Consider the following 27,834-nt stretch of genomic DNA (forward strand, 5'->3'; position numbering starts at 1 on the left):
GCCTGTGGTCCCAGCTACTCGGGAGGCTGAGGCAGGAGAATGGCGTGAACCCGGGAGGCGGAGCTTGCAGTGAGCTGCGATCCGGTCACTGCACTGCAGCCTGGGCGACAGAGTGAGACTCCGTCTCAAAAAAAAAAAAAAAAGAAAGGGGCAGACAGGGTCCCAGGTTACGACGTCATCACGCTGGGCGGAGACGGCACATCCAAATGTACTAAAGGGTTAAAGGAGAAAGGGTGACTTTACTTTTCTTGAGATATTTTGGGGGACGAAGTATGGAAAAGTGGCAGAGGACACAGTCACAGCCTCCCTTAAATGCCAGGAAAGCCTAGAAAAATTGTCTGAAACCAAACCTCAGCCATCACAAAGACCAACACATGAATCTCCAGGAAAGAAGAAAAAAAAGTCATACGGGGTCCACGCACAAGGGCCTTTAAAACGACCTGCTGGAGGGTCTCAGGCCTCCTCCTCCTCCTAGACTGGCCTGAAGGCTCCACAAGGTTTTGCTGAGACCTTTGGGTCCCTGTGGCCTCATGTAGTGCCCAGCATACAGTAAGTGCTCAATAAATGTTTGGCTACAAAAGAGACAAAGCTGGAGGAGTCTGAAGAATCACTCAGTCCTGCCGGAACAGATGCTCACACTGAAGACAGAAGAGCAGGAGCCAAGTCAGGTTTGGGAACCTGTAGAGGCTGAAAACCACCGCAGATCGCTGTAAATCGTTCGGGAACAAAACAGAAAACGTCTGTTTTCTCCTTTGTGCTTGTCTCTGTTTTCGGGATGTGCTACAGTGAACATGTATTGCTTTGGGGGCCCCAAATGGAATTATTTTTAAAGGAAAATGCAGATGATCGGGTGGCCACACTGGAGCACTGGCTGGGTAGGGGTGGAGATTGCAGGGAAGGAGGAAGAGCTGGGTGGGATGCCAGGCAGGAAAAGCCCATAGACCCCCACCGATCTTGTGGTGAGCCGTGGGCAGCGGTGTTCCATCCTAACTGCAAAAGGGAGCACCTGGGGGGAAGAGGGGATTCTTTTAAACACCATTCCAGTGCCCGAGCCCCCCGGACCTGTTGTCATCTTGGGTTGGCTTCCCCTGGGTGACTCCAGTGTGCAGCTGGCTGAGACTCAGTGACCCTGGGTTCTTACTGCTGACACCTACCCTCAACCTCAACCACTGTGGCCTCCTGTGCACCCTGATCTCCAGTGACTCATTTTCCACTTTCAGTCCCAACTCTATTCCTATTTGCAGATTCCAAGCGCCTGGCTCCTCAGTCAACTCAGACCCAGCCAGGCCAGCCCATGGGTCCCACATGCCCCTTGCCAAGGTTGTCCCCGCCCTGTCTGGCCTGCGAGGGTGGGGGTATGTCCAGACACAGAGACAAAGGACCAGCTTTTAAAACATTTTGTTGGAGCCAGGTGTGGTGACTCACACTTAATCCCAACACTTGGGGAGGCCAAGGCAGAAGGATCACTTGAGTCCAGGAGTTCGAGACCAGCCTGGGCAACATACGGAGACCCTGTCTTTACACTTTTTTTTTTTTAATTAGCTGGGCATGTTGGCACTCGCCTGTAGTTCCAGCTACTCCAGAGGCTGAGGTGGGAGGACTGCTTGAGCCTGGGAGGTCAAGGCTGCAATGAGCCATGTTCACGCCACTGAACGCCAGCCTGGGCGAGACCCTGTGTCAAAAAAGTAAAGTAAAATGAATCCTGTACATTACATTAAGGCGCCCCAAATTGTACTTAGAAGGATTTCATAGTTTTAAATACTTTTGTTATTTAAAAAATTAAATAACTGCAGCATATAAATTAGGTTCTTAATGGAGGGGGAAAAGAATACAAGGAAAAAAAAGAATCTAGAAACAAAGATAAGAGCAGAAATAAATCAAAAAACACAACCTTGCACTCCTAACTTTAAAAAAAAAAAAAGTGAAGAAAACACAACCAGTAAAACAGAACATATAACAGCATCAAAAGCTGACTCCTGGCTGGGCGCAGTGGTGCATGCCTGTAATCCCAGCACTTTGCCAGGCTGATGCTGGAGGATCGCTTGAGACCAGGAGTTCAAGGTTGCAGTGAGCTATGATCACACCACTACACCCCAGCCTGGGCAATAGAGCGAGACTGAGACCTATTTAAAAAAAAGAAAGAAAGAACAGAAAAGCTGGTTCCTTCCTTATTTCATTCCTTTATTCATTCAGACAACATTTATGGGGTACCTCTGAACACCAGGCTCTGTGCTAAGAGCTTTTGCCCCCAGGGCCCAGGCCAGGGGACAGGGGCAGATGAGCAGAGAAACAGGGCCAGTTGCAGCAGCAGGAGGAATTAGGATGGAGAGCTTGGCCAGGGAAGGACATGCAAGGGGAGCAACCCGCACAAGTCAGCAAGCCAGAGAAGACAGACAGACCCTTGTTTGGGACCTGTTCAGTGGCCTTTGAAAGGACAGCCCCCACCCAGACTGCTGGGTGCAGGAGCTGAAGGAGGATAGTGGAACACGGTAACGTGGAGCTCTTCAGAGCAAAAGCAAAATAAAGCTAGAACTGGAGGCGGCTGGAGCAGCCGAGGGCGTGTGTCCAGCGTTAAGGGGTGTGAAGCTTGGGCGCTAGGAGAGTTCACACTGGCAGAAGAGAGGTTGCGGCTGCTGCGAGCCACTGGACATCGCCCAATAGGACAGAGGGTGGTGGAGGGGGGCCCTGAAGAGAGGCTCAGTTCAGCTGCAGTGGCCGTGGGAGTGCTGAAGTGGGCGGGCTGTGGGCAGCTGCTGGGGAGGGTTACGCGGGGGTGAGGGCCCAGCAACAGCAACCCTTCTTGGGGGGTCACTGGGAAACAAAGAGGAGAGCTGAAGAAGCAGGGAGTCCCAGGGGCCATGCAGGGCAAGAGAGAAGTTGCTCATATGGGGCCCAGGCTGCAGGATCAGGAGAACTGGGGACCCTGTGGCTGCCAGCAGGGAGAAGGGAGTGTACAGGATCATGGCCAGGAAAGGGCCCGGGGGCTATGGGGGGCCTGGTTGTCTCCGAGAAGTTGGAGCTGAAGTCACTTTCTCGGAGGATGTCCAGGCCAGTAGTTGGGATGTGAAGACCTGAAGCAGCACAGAGCCTGGAAGCCCAGGATGGACAGAAACCTACCTGAGCAGTGGGGCTTTGAAAGCCTTGAGTGTGCAATATTGAAGATGGCCACAAGATGGCGATAGAATGCTGTAACTGTTTCTTGGTTCTGGGCCGCAGCCTGGGTGGCTTGCTTCCTTCCCTGTGTGTGTTGATTTGTTTCTCTTTTTTGAGACAGGGTCTTGCTGAGTTGCCCAGGCTGGAGTGCAGTGGTGCGATCGTAGCTCACTGCAACCTTGAAGTCCTGAGCTCAAGTGATCCTTCCACCTCAGCCTCCTGAGTAGTTGGGACCACAGGCTTGCACCACAGTGCCCGGCTAATTTCTTGTATTTTTTGCAGAGATGTGGTTTCACTGTGTTGCCCAGGATGGTCTTGAACGCCTGGGCTCAAGTGATCCTCCTGCCTCAGCCTCCCAAACTGCTGGTGTGAGCCACCATGCCCGACCTTCACTTTTTTTTTTTTGAGACAGAGTCTCGCTCTGTCGCCCAGGCTGGAGTGCAGTGGCCAGATCTCAGCTCACTGCAAGCTCCGCCTCCCGGGTTTACGCCATTCTCCTGCCTCAGCCTCCCGAGTAGCTGGGACTACAGGCGCCCGCCACCTCGCCCGGCTAGTTTTTTGTATTTTTTTTTAGTAGAGACGGGGTTTCACCGTGTTCGCCAGGATGGTCTCGATCTCCTGACCTCGTGATCCGCCCGTCTCGGCCTCCCAAAGTGCTGGGATTAGAGGCTTGAGCCACCACACCCGGCCCTCTTCTCTTTTTTTTTTTTTTTTTTTTTTAAGGGCGTCTGTGTGTGCGCCTGTGTGCGCGTGTGTGCGTGTGCGTGCGCCTGTGTGTGTGCACGTGCGTGTGTGCGTACGTGCATGTGCGCTCATACGTGTGCGCGCACATACTCGTCTTCACCTTCTCCCAGCCTTGCTCTCTCTACCCAGTCACCTCTGCCCATCTCTCTGATCTATTTCTCTCTCCTTTTACCCCTCTTTCCTCCCTTCTCATACACCACTGACAATTATAGAGAACTGAGTATTCTAAAAATACTTACTTTATTTATTTTGAGACAGAGTCTCACTCTGTCATCCAGGCTGGAGTGCGATGGTGCAATCTCGGCTCACTGCAACCTCTGCCTCCCAGGTTCAAGCAACTCTCCTGCCTCAGCCTCCCTAGTAGCTGGGATTACAGACGCCCACCACCACGCCTGGCTAATTTTTATATTTGTAGTAGAGACAGGGTTTCACCATGTTGGCCAAGCTGGTCTCAAACTCCTGGCCTCAGGTGATCTGCCTGCCCTGGCCTCCCAAAGTACTGGGATTGCAGGCCTGAGTCACCGTGCCTGGCCTTAAAAATACATTATATTTAATATCAAAGCCCCAGTTGTCACTTTAAAAAGCATCTATGTAGAACTTATGTGGAATAAATACAGTGAATTTGTACGTGGGATCGTTTGCCTCTCCTTCTCAATCAGGGCCAGGGATGCAGGTGAGCTTGGGCTGAGATGTCAGACTCCACAGTAAGTGGGGGGCAGTGCCAGGCTGGGACCCTCCTCTAGGACAGATCTGTAACTCTGAGACCCTCCAGGCATCTTTCCCTGTACATCAGTGCTTCTGAAAAATCTTGTGTAAATCAAATCATTTTAAAGGAGCTTGTTTAAAGGACAGTGTAAATAATTCTGAAGGTGACTCTACCCTGTTATTTGATCTCTTCCTTGGCCGGTTGACTTGACAGGACATAGACAGGTTTTCCTGTGTCAGTTCCCAAGCTGATCACCTTGGACTTGAAGAGAAGGCTTGTGTGGGCATCCAGTGTCCACCCCGGGTTAAATTCCCAGCAGAGCATTGCACTGGCCCTGCTGAGCCTGGTGAGGCAAAGCGCAGCTCAGCAAGCAGGCAGCGCTGGAGACAGGCCAAGCCTGGGCCAGCCTGGGAGCCAACTGTGAGGCACGGGGCTGTGGGGCTGCAGGCTTGAGGCCAGGGAGAGAGGGCTGGGCTCTTTGGAGTAGCCTTGAGAGACCTGAACCCAAACAAAACCAGATCAAGGTCTAGTGAGAGCTTAGGGCTGCTTTGGGTGCTCCAGGAAATTGATTAAACCAAGTGGACACACACCCCCAGCCCCACCTCACCACAGCCTCTCCTTCAGGGTCAAACTCTGACTCAGACATTTCTCCCCTGACTGGGAGTTCCCTGGATCCAAATTGGGAGCTTGCAACGCTTTGTTCTCTCCCTTGATGGTTTTTGTCAGTGCCTCCCCAGAGCCGAAGTGTAATATATATGTTTCTGTAGCTGAGAAATTCAATTTCAGGATTCTGATTTCATAATGACAGCCATTCCCCTTTTCTCTCCCTTCTGTAAATCTAAGATTCTGTAAAGGATGTTGACTTAATGTGACAATTGGCAGTAGTTCATGTCTGCTTTGTAAATACCCTTGTGTCTATTGCAAAATCTCATAAAGGCTTGTTGACTTTTTTGTGGAGAAAAGAAAAAGCCACATGGAAAAAAATTTCTTTTTTGTTTTTTGTTTGTTTGTTTGCGACAGAGTCTCACTCTGTCGCCCAGACTGGAGTGCAGTGGCACGATCTCGGCTCACTGCAAGTTCTGCCTCCTGGGGTCATGCTATTCTCCTGCCTCAGCCTCCTGAGTAGCTAGGACTACAGGCGCCTGCCATCACACCTGGCTAATTTTTTTGTATTTTTTAGTAGAGACAGGGTTTCACCGTGTTAACCAGGATGGTCTCGATCTCATGACCTCATGATCTGCCTGCCTTGGCTTCCCAAAATGCTGGGATTACAGGCGTGAGCCACCGCGCCCAGCTGGAAAAAACATTTCTATGTATGTGACAGACACTGAGTTATTGCTTAATGTCCTTTGATTCATTTGCTTAATTTCTTTTATGGATTAGTACAGAAAACAAAGTTCTCTTCCTTGAAAAACTGGTAAGTTTCCTTTGTCAGATAAGGAGAGTTATGTAACCCATGACATTTCCCTTTTTGCCTTGGCTTCTAGGAAGCTCAAAGCTAAATGGAATGATCACTCTTGTAATTGTCAGTATTGATGCCCTCCCCTTCTTCTAATGTTACTCTTTACGTTTTCCTGTTTTATTATTGTGAGTGTGTGTTTTCTAATTCTAAGCTGTTCCCACTCCTTTTTGAAAGCAGGCAAATTGGCCGGGCGCGGTGGCTCAAGCCTGTAATCCCAGCACTTTGGGAGGCTGAGACGGGCGGATCACGAGGTCAGGAGATCGAGACCATCCTGGCGAACACGGTGAAACCCCGTCTCTACTAAAAAGTACAAAAAAACTAGCCGGGCAAGGTGGCGGGCGCCTGTAGTCCCAGCTACTCGGGAGGCTGAGGCAGGAGAATGGTGTAAACCCGGGAGGCGGAGCTTGCAGTGAGCTGAGATCCGGCCACTGCACTCCAGCCTACGCGACAGAGCGAGACTCTGTCTCAAAAAAAAAAAAAAAAAAAAAAGAAAGCAGGCAAATCTTCTTCTAAGACTTATCCAGTGAAAAGTTATGAATAAAAAATGATCATCAAGTCTACAGGTGCTGAGGCTACTACAGAGGCTGAGGCCAGAGGACTACTTGAGCCCAGGAATTTGAGACCTGGGCTGGGCAACATAGCAAGACCCCATCTCCATTAAAACTATTTTTTATTAAAAAAATAATCCGCAAAGGAGTTTATGTGGGGTTCCTTAAAATCGGAGGGTGACATGAATTGATTCAAAGACTTGTGCAAAGGGCGACAGCAACTCCTTGAGAAGCAGTATGAGAAATCCTGTCCTACCTCCTCCCCCAGCTCCAGCCTGGGCTGAGGCACTGTCACAGTGTCTCCTTGCTGGCAGGAGAGAATTTCAGTGTTCACCAAAAAGTAGTATTGTTTTTATTAGGTTTATGAGGCTGTAGCCTTGAGGACAACCCAGGACAACTTTGTTGTCACAAAGGTAGCCTGCGGCTACGGGAACTCTGAGATCTAGATTCTTCTGTGGCTGCTTCTGACCTGAGAAAGTTGCAGAACCTCTGTGGGCCTCACATGGCCTCCTTGTCCTTTATGAGGGGATGGTGGGCAAGAAAGGTGATGTGACATTAGAGATTTATCCATCTCTAAGGGAGGAGTGGATTGTACGTTGAAACACCAGAGAAGGAATTACAAAGGAAGAATTTGAGTATCTAAAACTGTAGGTCGGACACTCCTGTATTGATTGCAGCACTATTCACAATAGCCAAGATTTGGAAGCAACACGAGTGTCCATCAGCAGACGAATGGAGAAAGAAAATGTGGTTCATATATGCAATGGAGTATTCAGCCATGAAAAAGAATAAGATTCTGTCATTTGAAACAACATGGATGGAACTGGAGGACATCATGTTAAGTGAAATAAGCCAGACAGAGGGACAGACTTCACATGTTCTCACACATTTGTGGGAGCTAAAAATTAAACTCATGGAGACAGAAAGTAGAAGGATGGTTACCAGAGGCTGAGAAGGGTGGAGGGGAGTGGGGAGAAAGTGGGGATGGTTAATGGGCACAAAAACATAGTTAGCATGAATAGATCTAGTATTGGATAGCACAACATCGTGACTACAGTCAACAGGAATTTATAGTACATTTTAAAACAACTAAAAGAGTGTAATTGGAATGTTCATAACACAAGAAATGATCAGTGCTTGAGGTGATGGATACCCCATCACCCTGATGTGATTATTACACAATGTATGTCTGTTTCTAAATATCTCATGTACCCCACAAGTATATACACCTACTATGTACCCATATAAATTTAAAATTAAAAATTTATAAAACACACATAAATAAGTACATTCAAATGTAGGCTGGACACTGTGGTTCACACCTGTAATCCCAGTGCTTTGAGAGGCTGAGGTGAGAGAATCACTTGAGCCCAGGAGTTTGAGACCTCATCACCACAAAGAATTTTTAAAAATTAGCTGGGTGTTGTGGCACATACCGGTAGTCCCAGCTACTTGGGAGACGGAGGCAGGAGGATCGCTTGAGCCCAGGAGTTTAAGGCTGCAGTGAGCTACGATGGCGCCACTGCATTCCAGCCTGGATGACAGAGTGAGACCCTGTCTCTATTTTAAAAATAATAAAAAGAATAAATAATAAAAATAAATTAAAATGTAAGTATTTGTATGTTAGAAAAAACACACCCATCAGCAAAAGGGGTAAAGGAGTGATTTCAGTCATAATCAGATGCAGGATAAGCCAGCAATGCAGTTTCTTTTATTTTGGTCAAAGAAATAAGCAAAACAATATTGTAAACACCCAGTCAGTGCTGGCAGCAATATGAGGCTGGCTCTCTCACCAGGGCTCACAGGGGAAACTCATGCAACCCTTTTAGAAAGCCATGTGGAGAGTTGTACTGAGAGGTTTTAGAATATTTATAACTTTGACCCAGAAATTCTATTCTAGGACTCTGTGTTATGAAAATAACCCATCATATGGAAAAAGCTCCTTTCAGAAAGAGGTTCATGGGAGGCTGTTTGTATTTTTTTTTCTTTGCATCAAATCCAGCTCCTGCCGGACTGTTTGTATTATTGGAGTACAAAACGGAATCAATACAAATGTTGGCTAGCAGGGGGAAAATATTCACAAAATGGAATGGAACATATTATTAAACATAGTGCTTCTGATGACCGTAGACCATACAGAATGCTTAGGATATGATATCACTTCTTTTGTTCTTTTTTGTTTTTTGAGACAAAATCTCCTTCTGTCACCTGGGCTGGAGTTCAGTGGCACGATCTCAGCTGACTGCAACTTCCATCTCCCAGGTTCTCCTGCCTCAACCTCCCAAGTAGCTGGGACTACAGTTGCTTGCCACCATGCCCGGCTAACTTTTGTATTTTTACTATAGACAGGGTTTCACCTTGTTGGCCAGGCTGTTCTCAAACTCCTGACCTCCGGTGATCCACCTGCCTTGGCCTCCCAAAGTGCTGGGATTACCGGTGTGAGCCACCGCGCCCAGCCTAGGATATGATATCACTTCTTAGAGCAAGATACAAAATTGCATGTGCACAGTAATTCTCCCAAGTTTAGGTACACAGGGATGGTTACATCTAAACGAGACTTAAAGGAAATACAAAAAATGCAATCCTGATTGTGTTAGGGTGGTAAGAAAACGGTTTTGTTTTTGCTTTGATGAGCTGTTTTTTAAAATTGTTATATTTTCTAATAAAAATACATAGTCTGTTTGAAGGAATATAAAAGATTATGAAGAGATGAGTTAGATGTTGATTCATATTGAAGATTCAGATGAGTAAAATTAAGGGGGAAAAACGGGATGAACCAGAAGCCAGGCTGGAGTCCCAGTCCCAGACCCGACAGCCCAGGCTGATGGGGCCTCCAGGGCAGTGGTCTCCACCCAGCATTCTCAAAAGAGCCACTGAGCTCTTGCCATTTTCAAGATTTCAGAAACCGCCTTGGCATGGCTGGTCTTTCACTGAGAGCTCCACTTGGCAATTATTTACATCTGAGACGAATAAAAACCAAAGTGCTGAGATTACATGCGCAGTGGCTCAGGCTTGTAATCCCAGCACTTTGGGAAGCTGAGGTGGGCTGATTGCTTGAGCCCAGGAGTTTCAGACCATCCTGGACAACATAGCGTGACCTCATCTCTACAAAAAATACAAAAAAATTGCCAGGTGTGGTGGCATGTGCCTGTGGTCCCAGCTACTTGGGAGGCTGAAGTAGGAGAATCCCTTGAGTCCAGGGAGGTCGAGGCTGCAGTGTGCCGGGAAGATGTCACTGCACTCCAGCCTGGGGGACAAAGTGAGACCCTGTCTCACTAAGAAAAAAAAAAAAAAAGCACTGTTTCCAGAGTTCCTGAGGGGAAGGTCACCGGGTGAGGAAGACGTTCTCACTGATCTGGCAGACAAAATGTCAAGTTTTTCCAACTCCCTAAACCCTGGTTTTCTATTTCATAGTTTTTAGGCAAATTGGTAAAAATCATTTCTCATCAAAACGCTGATTTTTCGTACCTCCCGGGTGTCTACAGAAAGAACCTTCCAGAAATGCAGTCGCGGGAGACCCATCCAGGCCACCCCTGCTTATGGAAGAGCTGAGAAAAAGCCCCACGGGCGCATTTGCTCAGCTTCCGTTACGCACCTGGTGGCACTGTGGGTGGGAGGGGGCTGGTGGGTGGATGGAAGGAGAAGGCACTGCCCCCTTGCAGGGACAGAGCCCTCTTACAGAGGGGACACCCCGCATTTGTCTTCCCCACAAAGCGGCCTGTGTCCTGCCTGCGGGCTCAGGGCTTCTTAAACCTGGCTGTGTGTCAGAATCACCAGGGGAACTTTTCAAAACCAGAGGGACTGGAAAGACTCCTCCAGATTTGAATTCTAGGTTAGGGCTGGGGGCTGAGATTTTAAAAATCCACAGGTGATTCCCATGCCCAACAGGCTTGAGAACAGCCACAGGAAGTTCTCTGGGAATGTTCCGGTGGGTCTAGCTAGGGGTGAGTGGAGATGCCAGGGAACTTCCTGTTACTCACTCATCAGTGTGACCTAACACGTTTTTCACTGACCCCAGGCTGGTGAACGCTCCCCTCTGGGGTTCGGGCCTGACGATGCCATCCTTTTGTGAAGTGAGTCCCTGCCCCTGAGGACCTGCAATCCCAGCTTCGTAAAGCCCGCGGGGAATCACTCACAGTTCCGGGATGCCTTCGGGGCAGCCCTCTCTCTGTCCCTTCAGCTCCCCTGGGGTGTGACTCAATCTCCCGCCACTCCCCAGACTGCCTCTGCCAAGTCCAAAAGTGGAGGCATCCTTGCGAGCAAGCAGGCGGGTCCAGGGTGACACGTGTCACTCATCGAAAGTGGAGGCGTCCTTGTGAGCAAGCAGGCGGGTCCAGGGTGACGCGTGTCACTCATCGAAAGTGGAGGCGTCCTTGTGAGCAAGCAGGCGGGTCCAGGGTGGTGTGTGTCACTCATCGAAAGTGGAGGCGTCCTTGCGAGCAAGCAGGCGGGTCCAGGGTGACGTGTCACTCATCCTTTTTTCTGGCTATCAAAGGTGCAGATAATTAATAAGAAGCTGGATCTTAGCAACGTCCAGTCCAAGTGTGGCTCAAAGGATAATATCAAACACGTCCCGGGAGGCGGCAGTGTGAGTACCTTCACACGTCCCGTGCGCCGTGCTGTGGCTTGAATTTTTAGGAAGTGGCGTGAGTGCGTACACTTGCGAGACACTGCATAGAATAAATCCTCCTTGGGCTCTGAGGATCTGGCTGCGCCCCCCGGGTGAATGTAGCCCGGCTCCCCACATTCCCTCACACAGTCAACTGTTCCCAGAAGCCCCCTCCTCATGTTCTAGGAGGGAGTGTCCCAGCATTTCTGGGTCCCCAGGCCGTGCAGGCTGCGTGTACAGAATAGGGTGTCTGACGGACCCTCTCTCCAGCCCCTGCCTGGGAAGCTGAGAATACCCGTCAAGGTCTCCCTCCACTCACACCCAGCCCTGTCCCCAGGAGCCCCATAGCGCATTGAAAGTTGGGCTGAAGGTGGTGGCACCTGAGACTGGGCTGCCGCCTCCACCCCCGACACCTGGGCAGGTTGACGTTGACTGGCTCCACTGTGGACAGGTGACCCGTTTGTTCTGATGAGTGGACACCAAGGTCTTACCTTCCTGCTCAGCTGTGCCTCCTATGTGTTCAAGGCAGGAGCGGATTCCTAAGCCTCCAACTTATGCTTAGCCTGCACCACCCTCTGGCAGAGACTCCAGATGCAAAGAGCCAAACCAAAGTGTGACAGGTCCCTCTGCCCAGCGTTGAGGTGTGGCAGAGAAATGCTGCTTTTGGCCCTTTTAGATTTGGCTGCCTCTGGCCAGAAGCGGTGGCTCATGCCTGTAATCCCAGCACTTTGGGAGACGAAGACGGTAGGTTTGCTTGAGCCCAGGAGTTCAAGTCCAGCCTGGGCAACAGTGAGACCCCTGTCTCTACAAAAAAAATTTAAATTACCCAGGTGTGGTGGTGTGCACCTGTAGTCCCAGCTACTTGGGAGGCTGAGGTGGGAGGATCACCTGAGTCCGGGAGGCAGAGGTTGTAAGGAGCCATGATCGCGCCACTGCACTTCAACTGAGGCAACAGAGCGAGACTTTGTCTCAAAAAACAATGGTATAATAATTTTAAAATAAATAGATTTGGCTTCCTGTAAATGTCCCTGGTGAGATTCGGGACTCAGATCCTCAAGTCCCACTGACTCACCCAATGAGCTGAGGCTTCATCATCCCCTGGCCTGTCTATGTCCACGGGGCACCGGAGGCTCCTCTCCCACCAGCAGTCTTGGTGAGCTGAAAGCAAACTGTTAACACCCTGGGGAGCTGGAGGTATGAGACCCTCGAGGTCCACCCCAAGGGAGGCGTTGATTTTTGAGAGCAATCACCTGACCCTGGCTGGCAGTACCAGGACACTGCTGTGGCTCCGGGGCGGGCTGTCTCCGGAAAATGCCTGGCCTGGGGCAGCCACCCGCATCCAGCCCAGAGGGTTTATTCTTGCAATGTGCTGCTGCTTCCTGCACTGAGCACCTGGATCCTGGCTTCTGCCCTGAGGCCCCTGGAGTCCCACAAGTAGCAAGCGCTTGGCCTGCGGCTGCTGCATGGGGCTACTAACGCTTCCTCACCAGTGTCTGCTAAGTGTCTCCTCTGTCTCCCACGCCCTGCTCTCCTGTCGCCCCAGTTTGTCTGCTGTGAGGGGACAAAAGAGATGTGTGCCCCCACCCCTGCCCAGGTCCTTGTTCCTGGGATTGCTGTTCAGCTGTTTGAGCTTTGATCCTGGTTCTCCGGCTTCCTCAAAGTGGGCTCGGCCAGAGGAGGAAGGCCATGTGCTTTCTGGTTAAAGTCGAGTCTGGTGGCCTGGTGGAGACTGCGCTCCTGAGGCGGAGCTGGGGATAGAGCACGCACGGGCTGCGTGGCCAACCCCTCTGGTAGCTGATGCCCAAAGACGCTGCAGTGCCCAGGACATCCGGGACCTCCCTGGGGCCCGCCCGTGTGTCCTACGCTGTGCTCGTCTGTGGGCTAGCCTGTGACCCGCGCTGTGCTCATCTGTGGGCTAGCCTGTGACCTGGCAGAGAGCCACCAGATGTCCCGGGCTGAGCACCGCCCTCTGAGCACCTTCACAGGAAGCCTTTCTCCTGGTGAGAAGAGATGCCAGCCTCTGGCATCTGGGGGCACTGGATCCCTGGCGGCGGCTAGGGCTAGGCGGCCCTAGTCTCTCCCCAGCCTGGGGGCCCCTTCCCAGCAGGTTGGCCCTGCTCCTTCTCCACCTGGGACCCTTCTTCCTCCTGGCTGGGCCCTGGAAGTTCTGCAGGACCTGCCGTCCCCCTCCCTGGCCTCCAGGTATCTTGACCACCGCCCTGGCTCCCACTGCCACCCACTCCTCTCCTATCTGGCCGTTCCCTGGTCCCTGTCCCAGCCCCCCTCCCCCTCTCACGAGTTTCCTCACCAAGGCCAGAGGGAAGAGGGAAGGAGGCCCTGGTCATACCAGCACGTCCTTCCACCTCCCTCAGCCCTGGTCCACCCCCTTGGCGCCGGCCTCAGAGCACAGCTCTCTCCAACCCAGGCCGCACACCGTCCGTCCTCCCTGCCCCCACGTCCTTGCCGCAGATCATGTCCGCCCTGACACACATTGGCCTCAGCCATCTCTGCCCCAGTTAACTCCCCATCCATAAAGAGCACACGCCAGCTGACGTTAAAATAATTTGGGATGGTTCCAGTGTAGACCTAAGTAGAAGCGGGAACTGCTGCCCCCACTGCACCTTGGTTTTTGGTGGCCTTGATAAACCATCTTCAGCCATGAAGCCAGCTGTCTCCCAGGCAGCTCCAGGGCAGGGCTTCCTGGGGAGCTGACTGATAGGTGGGAGGTGGCTGCCCCCTTGCACCCTCAGGTGACCCACACAAGGCCACTGCCGGAGGCCCTGGGGACTCCAGAATGTCAGTCATGACCCGCCCCCAGGCCGCACACAGCCACGGTTTCACAGATGCCGGCCTCCAGGGGACCTGTCTGTCTGCCACTCGGAGTCCCCACAGGGTGCCCCCCCAGGGGAGCTGGCTCTCGGACTGAGATCAGCTGGCAGTCCGGACTGTCATTCCCCGAGGGAGCGGTGCCCTGGATCCCACAGGCCTCCCCATGTGTGTCTGTGTCCGTTCGAGCTTGCTGAGACATTCAATCTGTTGGTTTCTGCTGTGCCGCCTACCCACCCTGTTGATGATGCTTTGCTCCTGTTGCTAAAGACAGGAATGCCCAGGACCCTGAGTGCGCAGGTGCCCGCTGGCTCTCACGTCCGAGCTGCTGAACTCCGCTGGGTCCTGCTTACTGACCGTCTTTGCTCTAGTGCTGTCCGTGGAAGCTTTTCCTGGAATAAAGCCCACCCATCAACCCTCACAGCGCCTCCCCTCTTTGAGGCCCAGCAGATAGCGCACTCCGGCCTTTCCAGCAAGATTTTTCAGATGCTGTGCATACTCATCATATTGATCACTTTTTTCTTCATGTCTGATTGTGATCTGTCGATTTCATGTTAGGCAAAGGAGTGACTTTTTTACCCTTAAGCCTTTGCTGAGCAAATGTCTGGGCCTTGCACAATGACAACGGGTCCCTGTTTTTCCCAGAGGCTCTTTTGTTCTGCAGGGATTGAAGACACTCCAATCCCACAGTCCCCAGCTGCCCTGGGGCAGGGTTGGCAGAATTTCGACAACACATTTTTCCACCCTGAATAGGGTGCGCTCCTCATGGCAGCTGGGAACCACTGTCCAATCAGGGCCTGGGCTTACACAGCTGCTTCTCATTGCATTACACCCTTAATAAAATAATCCCATTTTATCCTCTTTGTCTCTCTGTCTTCTTCTCTCTCTGCCTCTCCTCTTCTCGCTCCTCTCTCATCTCCAGGTGCAAATAGTCTACAAACCAGTTGACCTGAGCAAGGTGACCTCCAAGTGTGGCTCATTAGGCAACATCCATCATAAACCAGGTAGCCCTGTGGAAGGCGAGGGTTGGGATGGGAAGGTGCACGGGGTGGAGGAGTCCTGGCGAGGCTGGAACTGCCCCAGACTTCGAAAGGGGCTGGAAAGGATTTGCTGGGTAGACCATCAAGGAGAGTTGAGTGTGGAACTTGCGGGAGCCCAGGAGGCATGGTGGCTCCAGCTCGCTCCTGCCCAGGCCATGCTGGCCAAGACAAGGTAAGGCGGGAGTGAAGTCAAATAAGGCAAGCACAGAAAGAAAGCATATGTTCTTGGCTGGGCGCGGTGGCTCACGCCTGTAATCCCAGCACTTTGGGAGGCCAAGGCAGGCGGATCACGAGGTCAGGAGATTGAGACCATCCTGGCTAACACGGTGAAACCCCATCTCTACTAAAATTACAAAAAATTAGCCGGGCATGGTGGCGGGCACCTGTAGTCCCAGCTACTCAGAAGGCTGAGGCAGGAAAATGGCATGAACCCAGGAGGCGGAGCTTGCAGTGAGCCGAGATGGCGCCACTGCACTCCAGCCTGGGTGACAGAGCGAGACTCTGTCTCAAAAAAAAAAAAAAACACACACACACATGTTCTCGCTTATTTGTGGGATCCAGGAGATAGATAATAGAAGGATGATTATCAGAGGCTGGGAAGGGTAGTGAGGGGATGGTGGGGGGATGGTTAATGGGTACAAAAAAAAAATAGAATAAGACCTAGTATTTGATAGTGCAACAGGGTGACTATAGTCAATAATAATTTAATTGTACATTTAAAAATAACTAAAAGATAGCCAGATGCACTGGCTTACGTCTGTACTCCCAGCACTTTGGGAGGCCGAGGTGGGCATTTGAGACCAGCCTGGCCAACATGGTGAAACCCCATCTCTACTAAAAATACAAAAATTAGCTGGGCGTGGTGGCGGGCACCTGTAATCCCAGCTACTCGAGAGGCTGAGGCAGGAGAATCACTTGAACCTGGAGGCAGAGGTTGCAGTGAGCCAAGATCTTGCCACTACACTCCAGCCTGGGTGACAGAGCGAAACTCTGTCTCAAAAATAAAAATAACTAAAAGAATATAAATGGATTGTTTGTAACACAAAGGACAAATGTTTGCGGGGATGGATACCCCATTTTCCATGATGTGATTATTACACATTGTGTTTCTACATCAAAACATCTCATGAACCCCATAAATATATATACCTACTATGTACCCATAAACATTTTTAAAAAAAAAATTTTTCAAGGTGAAGAGGGAGGCAAGATGCTGGCCTTAAGCCCTAACCCGGGATTCTCCCAGCAAGCTGTCCACAGGTCTTCTCAGGCTTGAGGTGCAGCTATATGGATGTGTGAGCTTGGTCCCCAGCCAACATGGAGACACTTCACTATCGGCAGCAGCTACAGCACAGGAACCCTGGGTCACTGCCGTGTCCCCTCTGTGACTTTGTTTAAACAGAAAATGATGCTCTGGGCTGGCCGCGGTGGCTCACGCCTATAATTCCAGCACTTTGGGAGGCTGAGGTGGGCGGATCATGAGGTCAGGAAATCGAGACTATCCTGGCTAACACGGTGAAACCCCATCTCTACTAAAAATACAAAAAACTAGCCGGGCGTGGTGGCGGGCGCCTGTAGTCCCAGCTACTTGGGAGGCTGAGGCAGGAGAATGGCGTGAACCCGGGAGGCAGAGCTGCAGTGAGCTGAGATCGCGCCACTGCACTCCAGCCTGGGTGACAGAGTGAGACTCCATCTCAAAGAAAAAATAAAATAAAAAAATACTTGACTTACTGGAAGCCAACCAATGTATAATTTAGAATAATTTCTCCTGGGTTGAGCTGTCACTTACCTTTGCAGTATCTCAAGAGGAAGAGTTTACTGTGTAAATATTGATGCATACTTTGATTAGATAGATGAAGCAAACTATTTTCAAGCACTTTTCAAGGACTTACTTGTATCCAAACAGCATTCTAAAGGAAAGTCTTACCTACTTCTAAAGGCTGGTCTCTCCTTGAAACCTCTTGCTTGGCCCTGGTTCAAGTCCTGCTGCAAACCTGGAAGTCCCGTCACTGTCTTCTTCCCTGCAGAGCAGTGGCTCCCGATCTAATTTTTGCTGTGCCCCAGCAGCCCCTGGCACTTTGCCCTGTAGACCACAGACCTCATGTAATGTGTGCTAAGTCCACGGAACTGCGGAAGATGATGGCAAGATGCTCTTGTGTGTGTTGTGTTCTAGGAGGTGGCCAGGTGGAAGTAAAATCTGAGAAGCTGGACTTCAAGGACAGAGTGCAGTCGAAGATCGGGTCCCTGGACAATATCACCCATGTCCCTGGCGGAGGAAATAAAAAGGTAAAGGGGGCGGGTTGGATGCTGCACTTGGGTATGGGCATTAATCAAGTCAAGTGGACAAAGACTGGTCCAGTTCCCAGAGGAGGAAAACAGAGGCTTCTGTGTTGACTGGCTGGATGTGGGCCCTCAGCAGCATCCAGTGGGTCTCGACTGCCTGTCTCAATCACCTTCACCAGGAGCTTTAGCACATTTCACAGCTGGGCTCCAACTGGAGAGGCTGACTGATCGGTCTTAGGTGCAACTCAGTTGCTGGAGTTTTTGTTTTTATTTATTTTTAAGTATTTGAGGCAGGGTCTTTGTATTAGTCTGTTCTCACACTGCTAATAAAGACATACCCAAGACTGCGTAATTTATAAAGGAAAGAGGTTTAATGGACTCACAGTTCCACATGGCTGGGGAGGCCTCAAAATCATGGTGGAAAGCAAAGGAGAAGCAAAGGCATGTCTTACATGGCAGCAGGCAAGAGAGCGTGTGCAGGGCAACTCCCATTTATAAAACCATCAGACCTCATGAGACTTATTCACTATCATGAGAACGGCATGGGAAAGACCCGCCCCCATGATTCAGTTACCTCCCACTGGGTCCCTCCCATGATACATGGAATTATGGGAACTACAATTCAAGATGAGATTTGGGTGGGGACACAGCCAGCCCGTATCATTCTCCCTCTGTCATCCAGGCTGGAGTGCATTAGCATGATCTCAGCTCACTGCAGCCTCTACCTCCCTGGGTCAGGTGATCCTCCCACCTCAGCCTCCCAAGTAGCTGGAACTACAGGTACCTGCCACTATGCCCGGCTAAATATTTTGTATTTCCTGTGGAGACGAGGTTTTGCCATGTTGCCCAGGCTGGTCTTGAACTCCTGAGGTCAAGCAATATGCCCACCTCAGCCTCCCAAGGTGCTGGGATTACAGGTGTGAGCCACAGTGCTTGGCCTAAGTGGCTGCAGTTTTTAAAGCTCCCAGGTGATTCTTTAGTGCAGTCAAAAGTGAGAACTAGCTGGGTGCGGTGGCTCATGCCTGTAATCCCAGCACCTTGGGAGGCCAAGGTGGGCAGATGGTTTAGTAGAGATGATCTCTACTAAAAATACAAAAGTTAGCTGGGTGTGGTGGTGCATGCCTGTAATCCCAGCTACTTGGGAGGCTGAGGCATGAGAATCGCTTTAACCCAGGTGGCAGAGGTTGTAGTGAGCCAAGATCATGCCACTGCACTCCAGTCTGGGGAACAGAGTGAGACTCCATCTCAAAAAAAAAAAAAAAAAAAATGAGAACCACTGTCCTAGGCCCTGATGTTTGCAGACAACTAAAAAAGGAAGTGGACATCCCCAGTCACCTGTGGCGCACCAAGAACACATGGGAACATAATCTAATTTTCTAAATGGGTTACTAGGCACTTAGAGCAAAACAATGATGCTGAAATCCTGATTTCAGGAAAGCCTCTGCCTGCCTGTTGTGGAAGTGTCCACACGAGGCTCCTGGGGCCTTGGTGTCCCCAGCAGTTTCTAGTCTCCAGGTCTTGCTGTGGGTGTCTGTGCAGTGAGGGTGTGTGTGGCGCTAAGCGAGATCTGTCTAGGGCTGGCACAGGATGCGGTCTGGTAGCTGCTGCTTCTCTTCTGCAGAAGCGCAGCCAAGCACCCTCTGGGGTTTCCTGCCCACACCCAGCCTGAAGTTCTGGGAGTGGCTCACTTTCCAACCTTCAGGGTCTCCCAGGAGCTGACTGGGGCGTGGTAGAGGGAAAAGGATTGTATTAGTCTGTTTTCATGCTGCCGATGAAGACCTATCGGATACTGGGCAATTTACAAAAGAAAGAGGTCTGATGGAGTTACAGTTCCACGTGGCTGGGGAGGCCTCACAATCATGGCGGAAGGTGAAAGGCTTGTTTCACATGGTGGCAGACAAGAGAAGAGAGCTTGTGCAGGGGAACTCCCCTTTATAAAGCCATCAGATCTCGGGAGACTTACTATCATGAGAACAGCACTATCATGAGAACATAGGGGCAGGGAAAACCCGCCCCTACGATTCAATCCTCTCCCATCGGGTCCCTCCCACAACGTGTAGGAATTGTGGGAACTATAATTCAAGATGAGATTTGGGTGGGGTCACAGCCAAACCGTATCGGGGTGTCCCAGAAAGGGTGTGGGATCTGAGACCCAGCTCGGCGTGAGGAAGTTTGCTTCTCGAGGTGGCCCAGTCGGGTGGAAGTGGCAACCAGGCTGTCTCTCCACCAGGCCACTCAGGTGGCAGCTGAGAGACCCCTGCCCTGGTCAGTCTCCGCCCTCCCCTCTTGCCACTGCATCTGGTTCTGAACAGATGGGCACCCTCATCTTGTGTTTGTGATAAATGTCTAACCATGTAGTTTTGTGAGAAGTGTTTGCCGCAGATGCTGTAAACTGTGGCCTGGGGCAGACCTCACCTCCAGACAGGCCCTGAGGCTGGCGAGGGCACTGGTCCATAGTAGCTGGCCGAGAGCTCTCAGGTTGTGCCATGCAGGACACAGGGATACTTTTCAGTGCCTGGGTCACTATCCAAAGTGAGAAAACAGCGGGGGACCAGGAGGCTGCCCGCCTCAAGGGATGTGGGGGCCGGGCCCAGTTATCTGAGGAAGCAGTCAGCTTCTCTGCTGTTTCCACCACCCAGGCCGCCCCTGGTCTAAGGCAGGGCCTCCCAGCCTTGGGGCGCTTTAAAGATACCTGGGCCTGGCCCCGTCCCCACAGTCTGACTGAGTGGGTCGGGATAGGGGCATGGGCATTGGCGATTTCCTGGGTGAAGGGAGGCCCGCTGCAGTCTCTGGAAGCTTCTCTGTGTTAGGAAGAGCTCTGGGCTTGACTCTGCTCGGAGAGTCAAGATCCGCAAATCCTCTCAGCCTCAGTTTCTCCTTCAGCAAGATGAAATGGAAATGCTGTACCTACGTCCCAGGGTGGTTGTGAGACCCCCCCCCCCCAAAAAAAACAATGTTCTGGAAGGTTCCTGGTGCGTTGCAGTCCTCTAAGAACCTGAGTTAGAGCCATGCTGAGTCTCAGCTTCTTGGCTCCTTCTGTTTCCAACTTGTCCATGTGATGGCTCAGGAAGGTGGGCAGGGCCCTGCCCCTACTCAGAAAACATCATCCTGGTCCCAGGGATCCCCGCAGCGTTAGTCCCGTTTTCCGTGTGTTGAGAAAAATTGCTAACAAGCAGTGGGGCACACCACCAGCCTCCTGGGTTCCTTTCAGTTTGGGGATTTTTGGACATTCCCAGGAATGTCAACTTTCTCTTAAAAAACACTTCAAAAAACATTAACATAAATATTTTTATCAAAGCTTGTATTAAATGGTCTTTCAAGAAAATACAGTAACAGGCCAGGCATGGTGGCTCACGCCTGTAACCCCAGCACTTTGGGAGGCCAAGGCAGGCAGATCACCTGAAATCAGGAGTTCGACACCAGCCCGGCCAATGCAGCAGAACCCCGTCTCTACAAAAAATACAAAAATTAGCTGGGTGTGGTGGCACACACCTGTAGTCCCAGCTGCTCGGGAGGCCGAGGCAGAATTGCTTGATCCCGGGAGGTGGAGGTTGCAGTGAGCTGAGATTGCGCCACTGCACTCCAGCCTGGGTGACAAGAGTGAAACTTTGTCTAAAAAAAAAAAAAAAAGAAAAAGAAAAAGAAAATACACTAATAGAGAACAATCTGTTTTTCAAAGTAGTGACTGCAAATGAACAAAATATGCATCTAGCTTAAACGGGAGCATGGTTTTCTCTATGCCCATTCAAGCCTGCTGCAATAGGGGCCCTTCAGCCTGGATCCATGGACTCCTAAAATTATATGGAAAATGGCTGTGTGGGTGTGAGCGTGGGTGGACATGTGCACACATATTTTTGGCTTTACCAGATGCTCAAAGAGCCTAGGACCCAACAAGGGCTGAGGATAACCCTGTCGGCCGCTTCAGGGTCATCAGGAATTCCTGTGCGCTGCTCACTTCTCCAGTGAGCGCCTTCTGCGTCCGCGTTTCCTGGTATCCTTCGGGGCTCCTGGCTAGGTCATGTGTTTCTCTACTTTCTTTTTTTTTCTTTTTTTTTTTTTTGAGACGGAGTCTCGCTCTGCCACCCAGGCTGGAGTGCAGTGGCTGGATCTCAGCTCACTGCAAGCTCCGCCTCCCGGGTTCACGCCATTCTCCTGCCTCAGCCTCCCGAGTAGCTGGGACTACAGGCGCCCGCCACCTCGCCCGGCTAGTTTTTTGTATTTTTTTTTAGTAGAGACGGGGTTTCACCGTGTTAGCCAGGATGGTCTTGATCTCCTGACCTCGTGATCCGCCCATCTCGGCCTCCCAAAGTGCTGGGATTACAGGCTTGAGCCACCGCGCCCGGCCTGTTTCTCTACTTTCAAAAGGGCTTCAGCCAGGCACGGTGGCATGAGCCTGTAGTCCCAGCTGCCCGGGAGGTTCAGGTGGGAAGATTGCTTGAGCCCAGGAATTTGAGGCCAGCCTGGGCAAGTAGATAGATAGGTAGATGATAGATAGATAGGTAGATAGATAGATAGATAGATAGATAGATAGATAGATAGATGGATGTATAATAGATGGATAGATAAGTCGCTAGACAGACTCCATCCTAAATCACCCATCCACCCACCCACACATAAAAAGGCCTTTGTCATGTCATGTTTTGTGGCCCACCTGCCAGTGCTGCCCACAGTTGCTGCCCCTCCAAACTCATCAGTCACTGGCAAACAGGAGGAATGTGTGTGGCTCATGTCTGGGCATCAGTGGCTGTGGGAGACATCCTTGATCTTCTCCAGCTTCTCCTTCCACATTTTCCTTTGCAATCTGGCAATATCTATCAAAATAAAATGCGCATGCCTTTTGACCTAAGAGCTCCACTTCTAGGACACACTTACAGGTATGTGACATGATGTTCATTCAGGGTTATTTATCTGAGGTTGTTCATACACACCATTGCCTGTAATCACTAAAGGCGGGAGCAGCCTAGGCATCCATTCACAGAGGAGTAGACGCCTTTGGATACATCCGTGGTGACGGAATACTAAGCAGCCTGTGTACATATACACTCACACATGTGTTTGTTTATGTGTGGAATATCTCTGCAGGATACACAAGAAACTTAAAATGATCACTGTCTCTGGGGAGGGTACCTGGGTGCCTGGGAGGCAGGTCAGGGGAGGAGTGGGCACAGGGATTACGAATTGGAAGACAATAAAAACAACAGCTTCTGGCCAGGCACAGTGGCTCACGCCTGTAATGGCAGCACTCTGAGAGGCCGAGGCGGGCAGATTGCTTCCGCCCAAGAGTTCGAGACCAGCCTGGGCAACATAGTGAAACCCCGTTTCTATTAAAAATACAAAAAACTAGCCAGGTGTGGTGGAATGCACCTGTAATCCCAGCTACCCGGGAGGCTGAGGTGGGAGAATCACCTGAGCCTGGGAGGTTGAGGCTGCAGTGAGGTGAGATTGCACCACCTCACTCTAGCCTGGGTGATAGAGCAAGACCCTGTCTCAAAAACAAATAAACAACAGTCCCTGGCACTGTGGGCCAGGCCTGGCAGGGCAGTTGGCAGGGCTGGTCTCTCTTTCTCTGGCACTTCATCTCACCCTCCCTCCCTTCCTCTTCTCCTTGCAGATTGAAACCCACAAGCTGACCTTCCGCGAGAACGCCAAAGCCAAGACAGACCACGGGGCGGAAATCGTGTACAAGTCGCCGGTGGTGTCTGGGGACACGTCTCCACGGCACCTCAGCAATGTCTCCTCCACCGGCAGCATCGACATGGTAGACTCGCCCCAGCTCGCCACGCTAGCCGACGAGGTGTCTGCCTCCCTGGCCAAGCAGGGTTTGTGATCAGGCCCCCGGGGCGGTCAATAATCGTGGAGAGAAGAGAGAGTGAGAGTGTGGAAAAAAAAAGAATAATGACCCGGCCCCGCCCTCTGCCCCCAGCTGCTCCTCGCAGTTCGGTTAATCGGTTCATCACTTAACCGGCTTTTATCGCTCGGCTTTGGCTCGGGACTTCAAAATCAGTGATGGGAATAAGAGCAAATTGCATCTTTCCAAATTGATCGGTGGGCTAATAATAAAATATTTTTTAAAAAACATTCAAAAACATGGCCACACCCAACATTTCCTCGGGCAATTCCTTTTGATTCTTTTTTTTTCCCCCTCCATGTAGAAGAGGGAGAAGGAGAGGCTGTGAAAGCTGCTTCGGGGGGATTTCAAGAGACTGGGGGTGCCCACCGCCTCTGGCCCTGTCGTGGGGGTGTCACAGAGGCAGCGGCAGCAACAAAGGATTTGAAACTTGGTGTGTTCGTGGAGCCACAGGCAGACGATGTCAACCTTGTGTGAGTGTGACGGGTGGGGGTGGGGCGGGAGGCCATGGGGGAGGCCAAGGCAGGGGCTGGGCAGAGGGGAGAGGAAGGACGAGAAGGGGGAGTGGGAGAGGAAGCCACATGCTGGAGAGGAGATGCCCTCCTCCGCGCCACTGGGAGGGCCAAGGCCTCCGCCACCTGCAGTGTCTCAGACTGAGCGGCTGCCTGTCCTTGGTGGCCAGGGTCTGCTGCGAGTTGATGTGCCACCCTCTGCAGGGCAGCCTGTGGGAGAAGGGGCGGCGGGTAAGAAGAGAAGGCAAGCTGGCGGGAGGGTGGCACCCCGTGGATGACCTCCTTGGAAAAGACTGACCTTGATGTCGGAGGGCGCTGGCCTCTTCCTCCCTCCCTGCAGGGTAGGGGGCCTGAGCAGAGGGGCTTCCCTCTGCTCCACAGAAACCCTGTTTTATTGAGTTCTGAAGGTTGGAACTGCAGCCATGATTTTGGCCACTTTGCAGACCTGGGACTTTAGGGCTAACCAGTTCTCTTTGTAAAGACTTGTGCCTCTTGGGAGACGTCCACCCGTTTCCAAGCCTGGGCCACCGGCATCTCTGGAGTGTGCAGGGGTCTGGGAGGTGGGTCCCGAGCCCCCTGTCCTTCCCACGGCCACTGCAGTCACCCCTGTCTGCCCCACTGTGCTGTCGTCTGCCATGAGAACCCAGTCACTGCCTATACCCCTCATCACGCCACAATGTCCAAATTCCCAGCCTCACCACCCCCCTTCTCAGTAAGGACCCTGGTTGGCTGTGGGAGGCACCTACTCCATACTGAGGGTGAAATTAAGGGAAGGTAAAGTCCAGGCACAAGAGTGGGACCCCAGCCTCTCACTCTCAGTTCCACTCATCCAACTGGGTCCCTCACCACGAATCTCACGACCTGATTCGGTTCCCTGCCTCCTCCTCCCATCACAGATGTGAGCCAGGGCACTGCTCAGCTGTGACCCTCGGTGTTTCTGCCTTGTTGACATAGAGAGAGCCCTTTCCCCCCGAGAAGGCCTGGCCTCTTCCTGTGCTGAGCCCGCAGCAGGAGGCTGGGTGTCCTGGTTGTCGGTGACGGCACCAGGATGGGCGGGCAAGGCACCCAGGGCAGGCCCACAGTCCCGCTGTCCCCCACTTGCACCCCAGCTTGTGGCTGCCAGCCTCCCAGACAGCCCAGCCCGCTGCTCAGCTCCACATGTGTAGAATCAGCCCTCCACATCCCAAAAAGGGGAACACACCCCCTTCGAAATGGTTTTCTCCCCGGTCCCAGCTGGAAGCCATGCTGTCTGTTCTGCTGGAGCAGCTGAACATATACATAGATGTTGCCCTGCCCTCCCCATCTGCACCCTGTTGCGTTGTAGTTGGATTTGTCTGTTTATGCTTGGATTCACCAGAGTGACTATGATAGTGAAAAGAAAAAAAAAAAAAAAAAAAAGGACGCATGTATCTTGAAATGCTTGTAAAGAGGTTTCTAACCCACCCTCACAAGGTGTCTCTCACCCCCACGCTGGGACGCGTGTGGCCTGTGTGGCGCCGCCCTGCTGGGGCCTCCCAAGGTTTGAAAGGCTTTCCTCAGCATCCGGGACCCAACAGAGACCAGATTCTAGCATCTAAGGAGGCCGTTCAGCTGTGAAGAAGGCCTGAAGCACAGGATTAGGACTGAAGCGATGACATCTCCTTCCCTACTTCCCCTTGGGGCTCCCTGTGTCAGGGCAGAGAGTAGGTCTTGTGGCTGGTCTGGCTTGCGGCACGAGGATGGTTCTCTCTGGTCACAGCCCGAAGTCCCACAGCAGTCCTAAAGGAGGCTTACAACTCCTGCATCACAAGAAGAAGGAAGCCAGTGCCAGCTGGGGGGATCTGCAGCTCCCAGAAGCTCCATGAGCCTCAGCCACCCCGCAGACTGGGTTCCTCACCAAGCTCGCCCTCTGGAGGGGCAGCCAGCCTCCCACCAAGGGCCCTGCGACCACAGCAGGGATTGGGATGAATTGCCTATCCTGGATCTGCTCCAGAGGCCCGAGCCACCTGCCTGAGGAAGGATAAGTCAGGAGACACCGTTCCCAAAGCCTTGACCAGAGCACCTCAGCCCACTGACCTTGCACAAACTCCATCTGCTGCCATGAGAAAAGGGAAGCCGCCTTTGCAAAAAATTGCTGCCTAAAGAAACTCAGCAGCCTCAGGCTCAATTCTGCCGCTTCTGGTTTGGGTACAGTTAAAGGCAACCCTGAGGGACTTGGCAGTAGAAATCCAGGGCATCCCCTAGGGCTGGCAACTTCGTGTGCAGCTAGAGCTTTCCCTGCAAGAAGTTTCTGGGCCCAGAACTCTCCACCAGGAAGCTCCCTGCTGTTCGCTAAGTCCCAGCAATTCTCTAAGTGAAGGGATCTGAGAATGAGGAGGAAATGTGGGGTAGAGATTTGGTGGTGGTTAGAGACATGCCCCCCTCATTACTGCCAACAGTTTCGGCTGCATTTTTCACGTACCTCGGTTCCTCTTCCTGAAGTTCTTGTGCCCTGCTCTTCAGCACCGTGGGCCTTATCCGGTAGGCTCTGGGATCTCCCCCTTGTGGGGCAGGCTCTTGGGGCCAGCCTAAGATCATGGTTTAGGGTGATCAGTGCTGGCAGATAAATTGCAAAGGCACGCTGGCTTGTGACCTCAAATGACAATCCCCCCAGGGCTGGGCACTCCTCCCCTCCCCTCACTTCTCCCACCTGCAGAGCCAGTGTCCGTGGGTGGGCTAGATAGGATATACTGTATGCCGGCTCCTTCAAGCTGTTGACTCACTTTATCAATAGTTCCATTTAAATTGACTTCAATGGTGAGACTGTATCCTGTTTGCTATTGCTTATTGTGCTATGGGGGGAGGGGGGAGGAATGTGTAACATAGTTAACATGGGTAAAGGGAGATCTTGGGGTGCAGCACTTCAATTGCCTCGTAACCCTTTTCATCATTTCAACCACATTTGCTAAAGGGAGGGAGCAGTCACGCGGTTAGAGGCCCTTGGGGTTTCTCTTTTCCACTGACAGCCTTTCCCAGGCAGCTGGCCAGTTCCCCATTCCCTCCCCAGCCAGGTGCAGGCGTAGCAATATGGACATCTGGTTGCTTTGGCCTGCTGCCCTCTTTCAGGGGTCCTAAGCCCACAATCATGCCTCCCTAAGACCCTGGCATCCTTCCTTTTAAGCCGTTGGCACCTCTGTGCCACCTCTCACACTGGCTCCAGACACAGCCTGTGCTTCTGGCAGCTGAGATCACTCACTTCCCCCTCCTCATCTTTGTTGGAGCTCCAAGTCAAGCCACGAGGTCAGGGCGAGGGCAGAGGTGGTCACCAGCGTGTCCCATCTACAGACCTGTGGCTTCGTAAGACTTCTGATTTCTCTTCAGCTTTGAAAAGGGTTACCCTGGGCACTGGCCTAGAGTCTCACCTCCTAATAGACTTACCCCCATGAGTTTGCCATGTTGAGCAGGACAATTTCTGGCACTTGCAAGTCCCATGATTTCTTCGGTAATTGTGAGGGTGGGGGGAGGGACATGAAATCATCTTAGCTTAGCTTCCTGTCTGTGAATGTCTATATAGTGTATTGTGTGTTTTAACAAATGATTTACACTGACTGTTGCCGTAAAAGTGAATTTGGAAATAAAGTTATTACTCTGATTAAATATAAGGTCTCCATTCATGGATTCCAAGGACAAGAAAGTGATATAGAATGTCTATTTTTTAAGTTCTTTCCCACTCACCCTTAGAGAATTTAGTCCAGAACAGGAAATGACATTATTAAAAGCTGGACATCAGGATTAACAGCTCTCTCTGGGGCCCTGAAGGTGAGAGTTCTCAGACTTGATCATTTGCAGCGGATACTCTCATTGTGATGCTGGCAAACCATCCTAGTCCAATTCAAAGGGCAATACAAAGCCTTGTGGCTGACCTCACGATGCGACACTCAGTTTGCAAGACCGGTGCCAGTGTATGCAAACCTGAGAAGGTTGGGGATGAGGATATGGGATCTTTCGTCCCTGGAAATTTAGTCCAGAGGCCTAAATTTCACCAAGCCAATCAGCTTAATGAGTGGCTTACATTCCTGCTAGGTTTACAGAGCTGCCTTCTTCTTTCCTTTGGCACCTTATTATAGATTGAGGAGCATTTCTGC

The 27,834-nt window shown here is 51.6% G+C and overlaps 1 protein-coding gene and 2 long non-coding RNA genes across 48 annotated transcripts in view; 2 read left to right on the top strand and 1 right to left on the bottom strand.

The window, feature by feature from the left end:
- Positions 1 to 27,346, top strand: part of MAPT (microtubule associated protein tau) — a 132,172-nt gene extending 104,826 nt beyond the window's left edge. For 30 of the 46 annotated variants that reach the window (XM_077972237.1, XM_077972239.1, XM_077972246.1 and 27 more), the window contains 4 exons: positions 11,109 to 11,201; positions 14,971 to 15,052; positions 17,262 to 17,374; positions 22,983 to 27,346. In XM_077972237.1, the coding sequence (XP_077828363.1) occupies positions 11,109 to 11,201; positions 14,971 to 15,052; positions 17,262 to 17,374; positions 22,983 to 23,198 (504 nt within the window). In that variant the 3' untranslated portion in view covers positions 23,199 to 27,346. The remainder of the gene's footprint in view (positions 1 to 11,108; positions 11,202 to 14,970; positions 15,053 to 17,261; positions 17,375 to 22,982) is intronic. The other 16 variants (XM_077972274.1, XM_077972242.1, XM_077972244.1 and 13 more) reach the window with 2 other exon arrangements.
- LOC144335829 (uncharacterized) lies at positions 25 to 4,599 on the bottom strand. Its single transcript, XR_013407022.1, has 2 exons — positions 4,398 to 4,599; positions 25 to 1,439 (listed from the first exon to the last, which is right to left on the bottom strand). It is a non-coding gene; the product is annotated as an uncharacterized LOC144335829 (long non-coding RNA).
- On the top strand, positions 3,847 to 7,359 carry LOC144335827 (uncharacterized). The gene is made up of 2 exons (XR_013407020.1): positions 3,847 to 5,654; positions 6,476 to 7,359. It is a non-coding gene; the product is annotated as an uncharacterized LOC144335827 (long non-coding RNA).
- Positions 27,347 to 27,834: the final 488 nt, after the last annotated feature.

The sequence above is a fragment of the Macaca mulatta genome, chromosome 16 (genome assembly GCF_049350105.2).
Source record: "Macaca mulatta isolate MMU2019108-1 chromosome 16, T2T-MMU8v2.0, whole genome shotgun sequence".
Classification (NCBI taxonomy): domain Eukaryota; kingdom Metazoa; phylum Chordata; class Mammalia; order Primates; family Cercopithecidae; genus Macaca; species Macaca mulatta.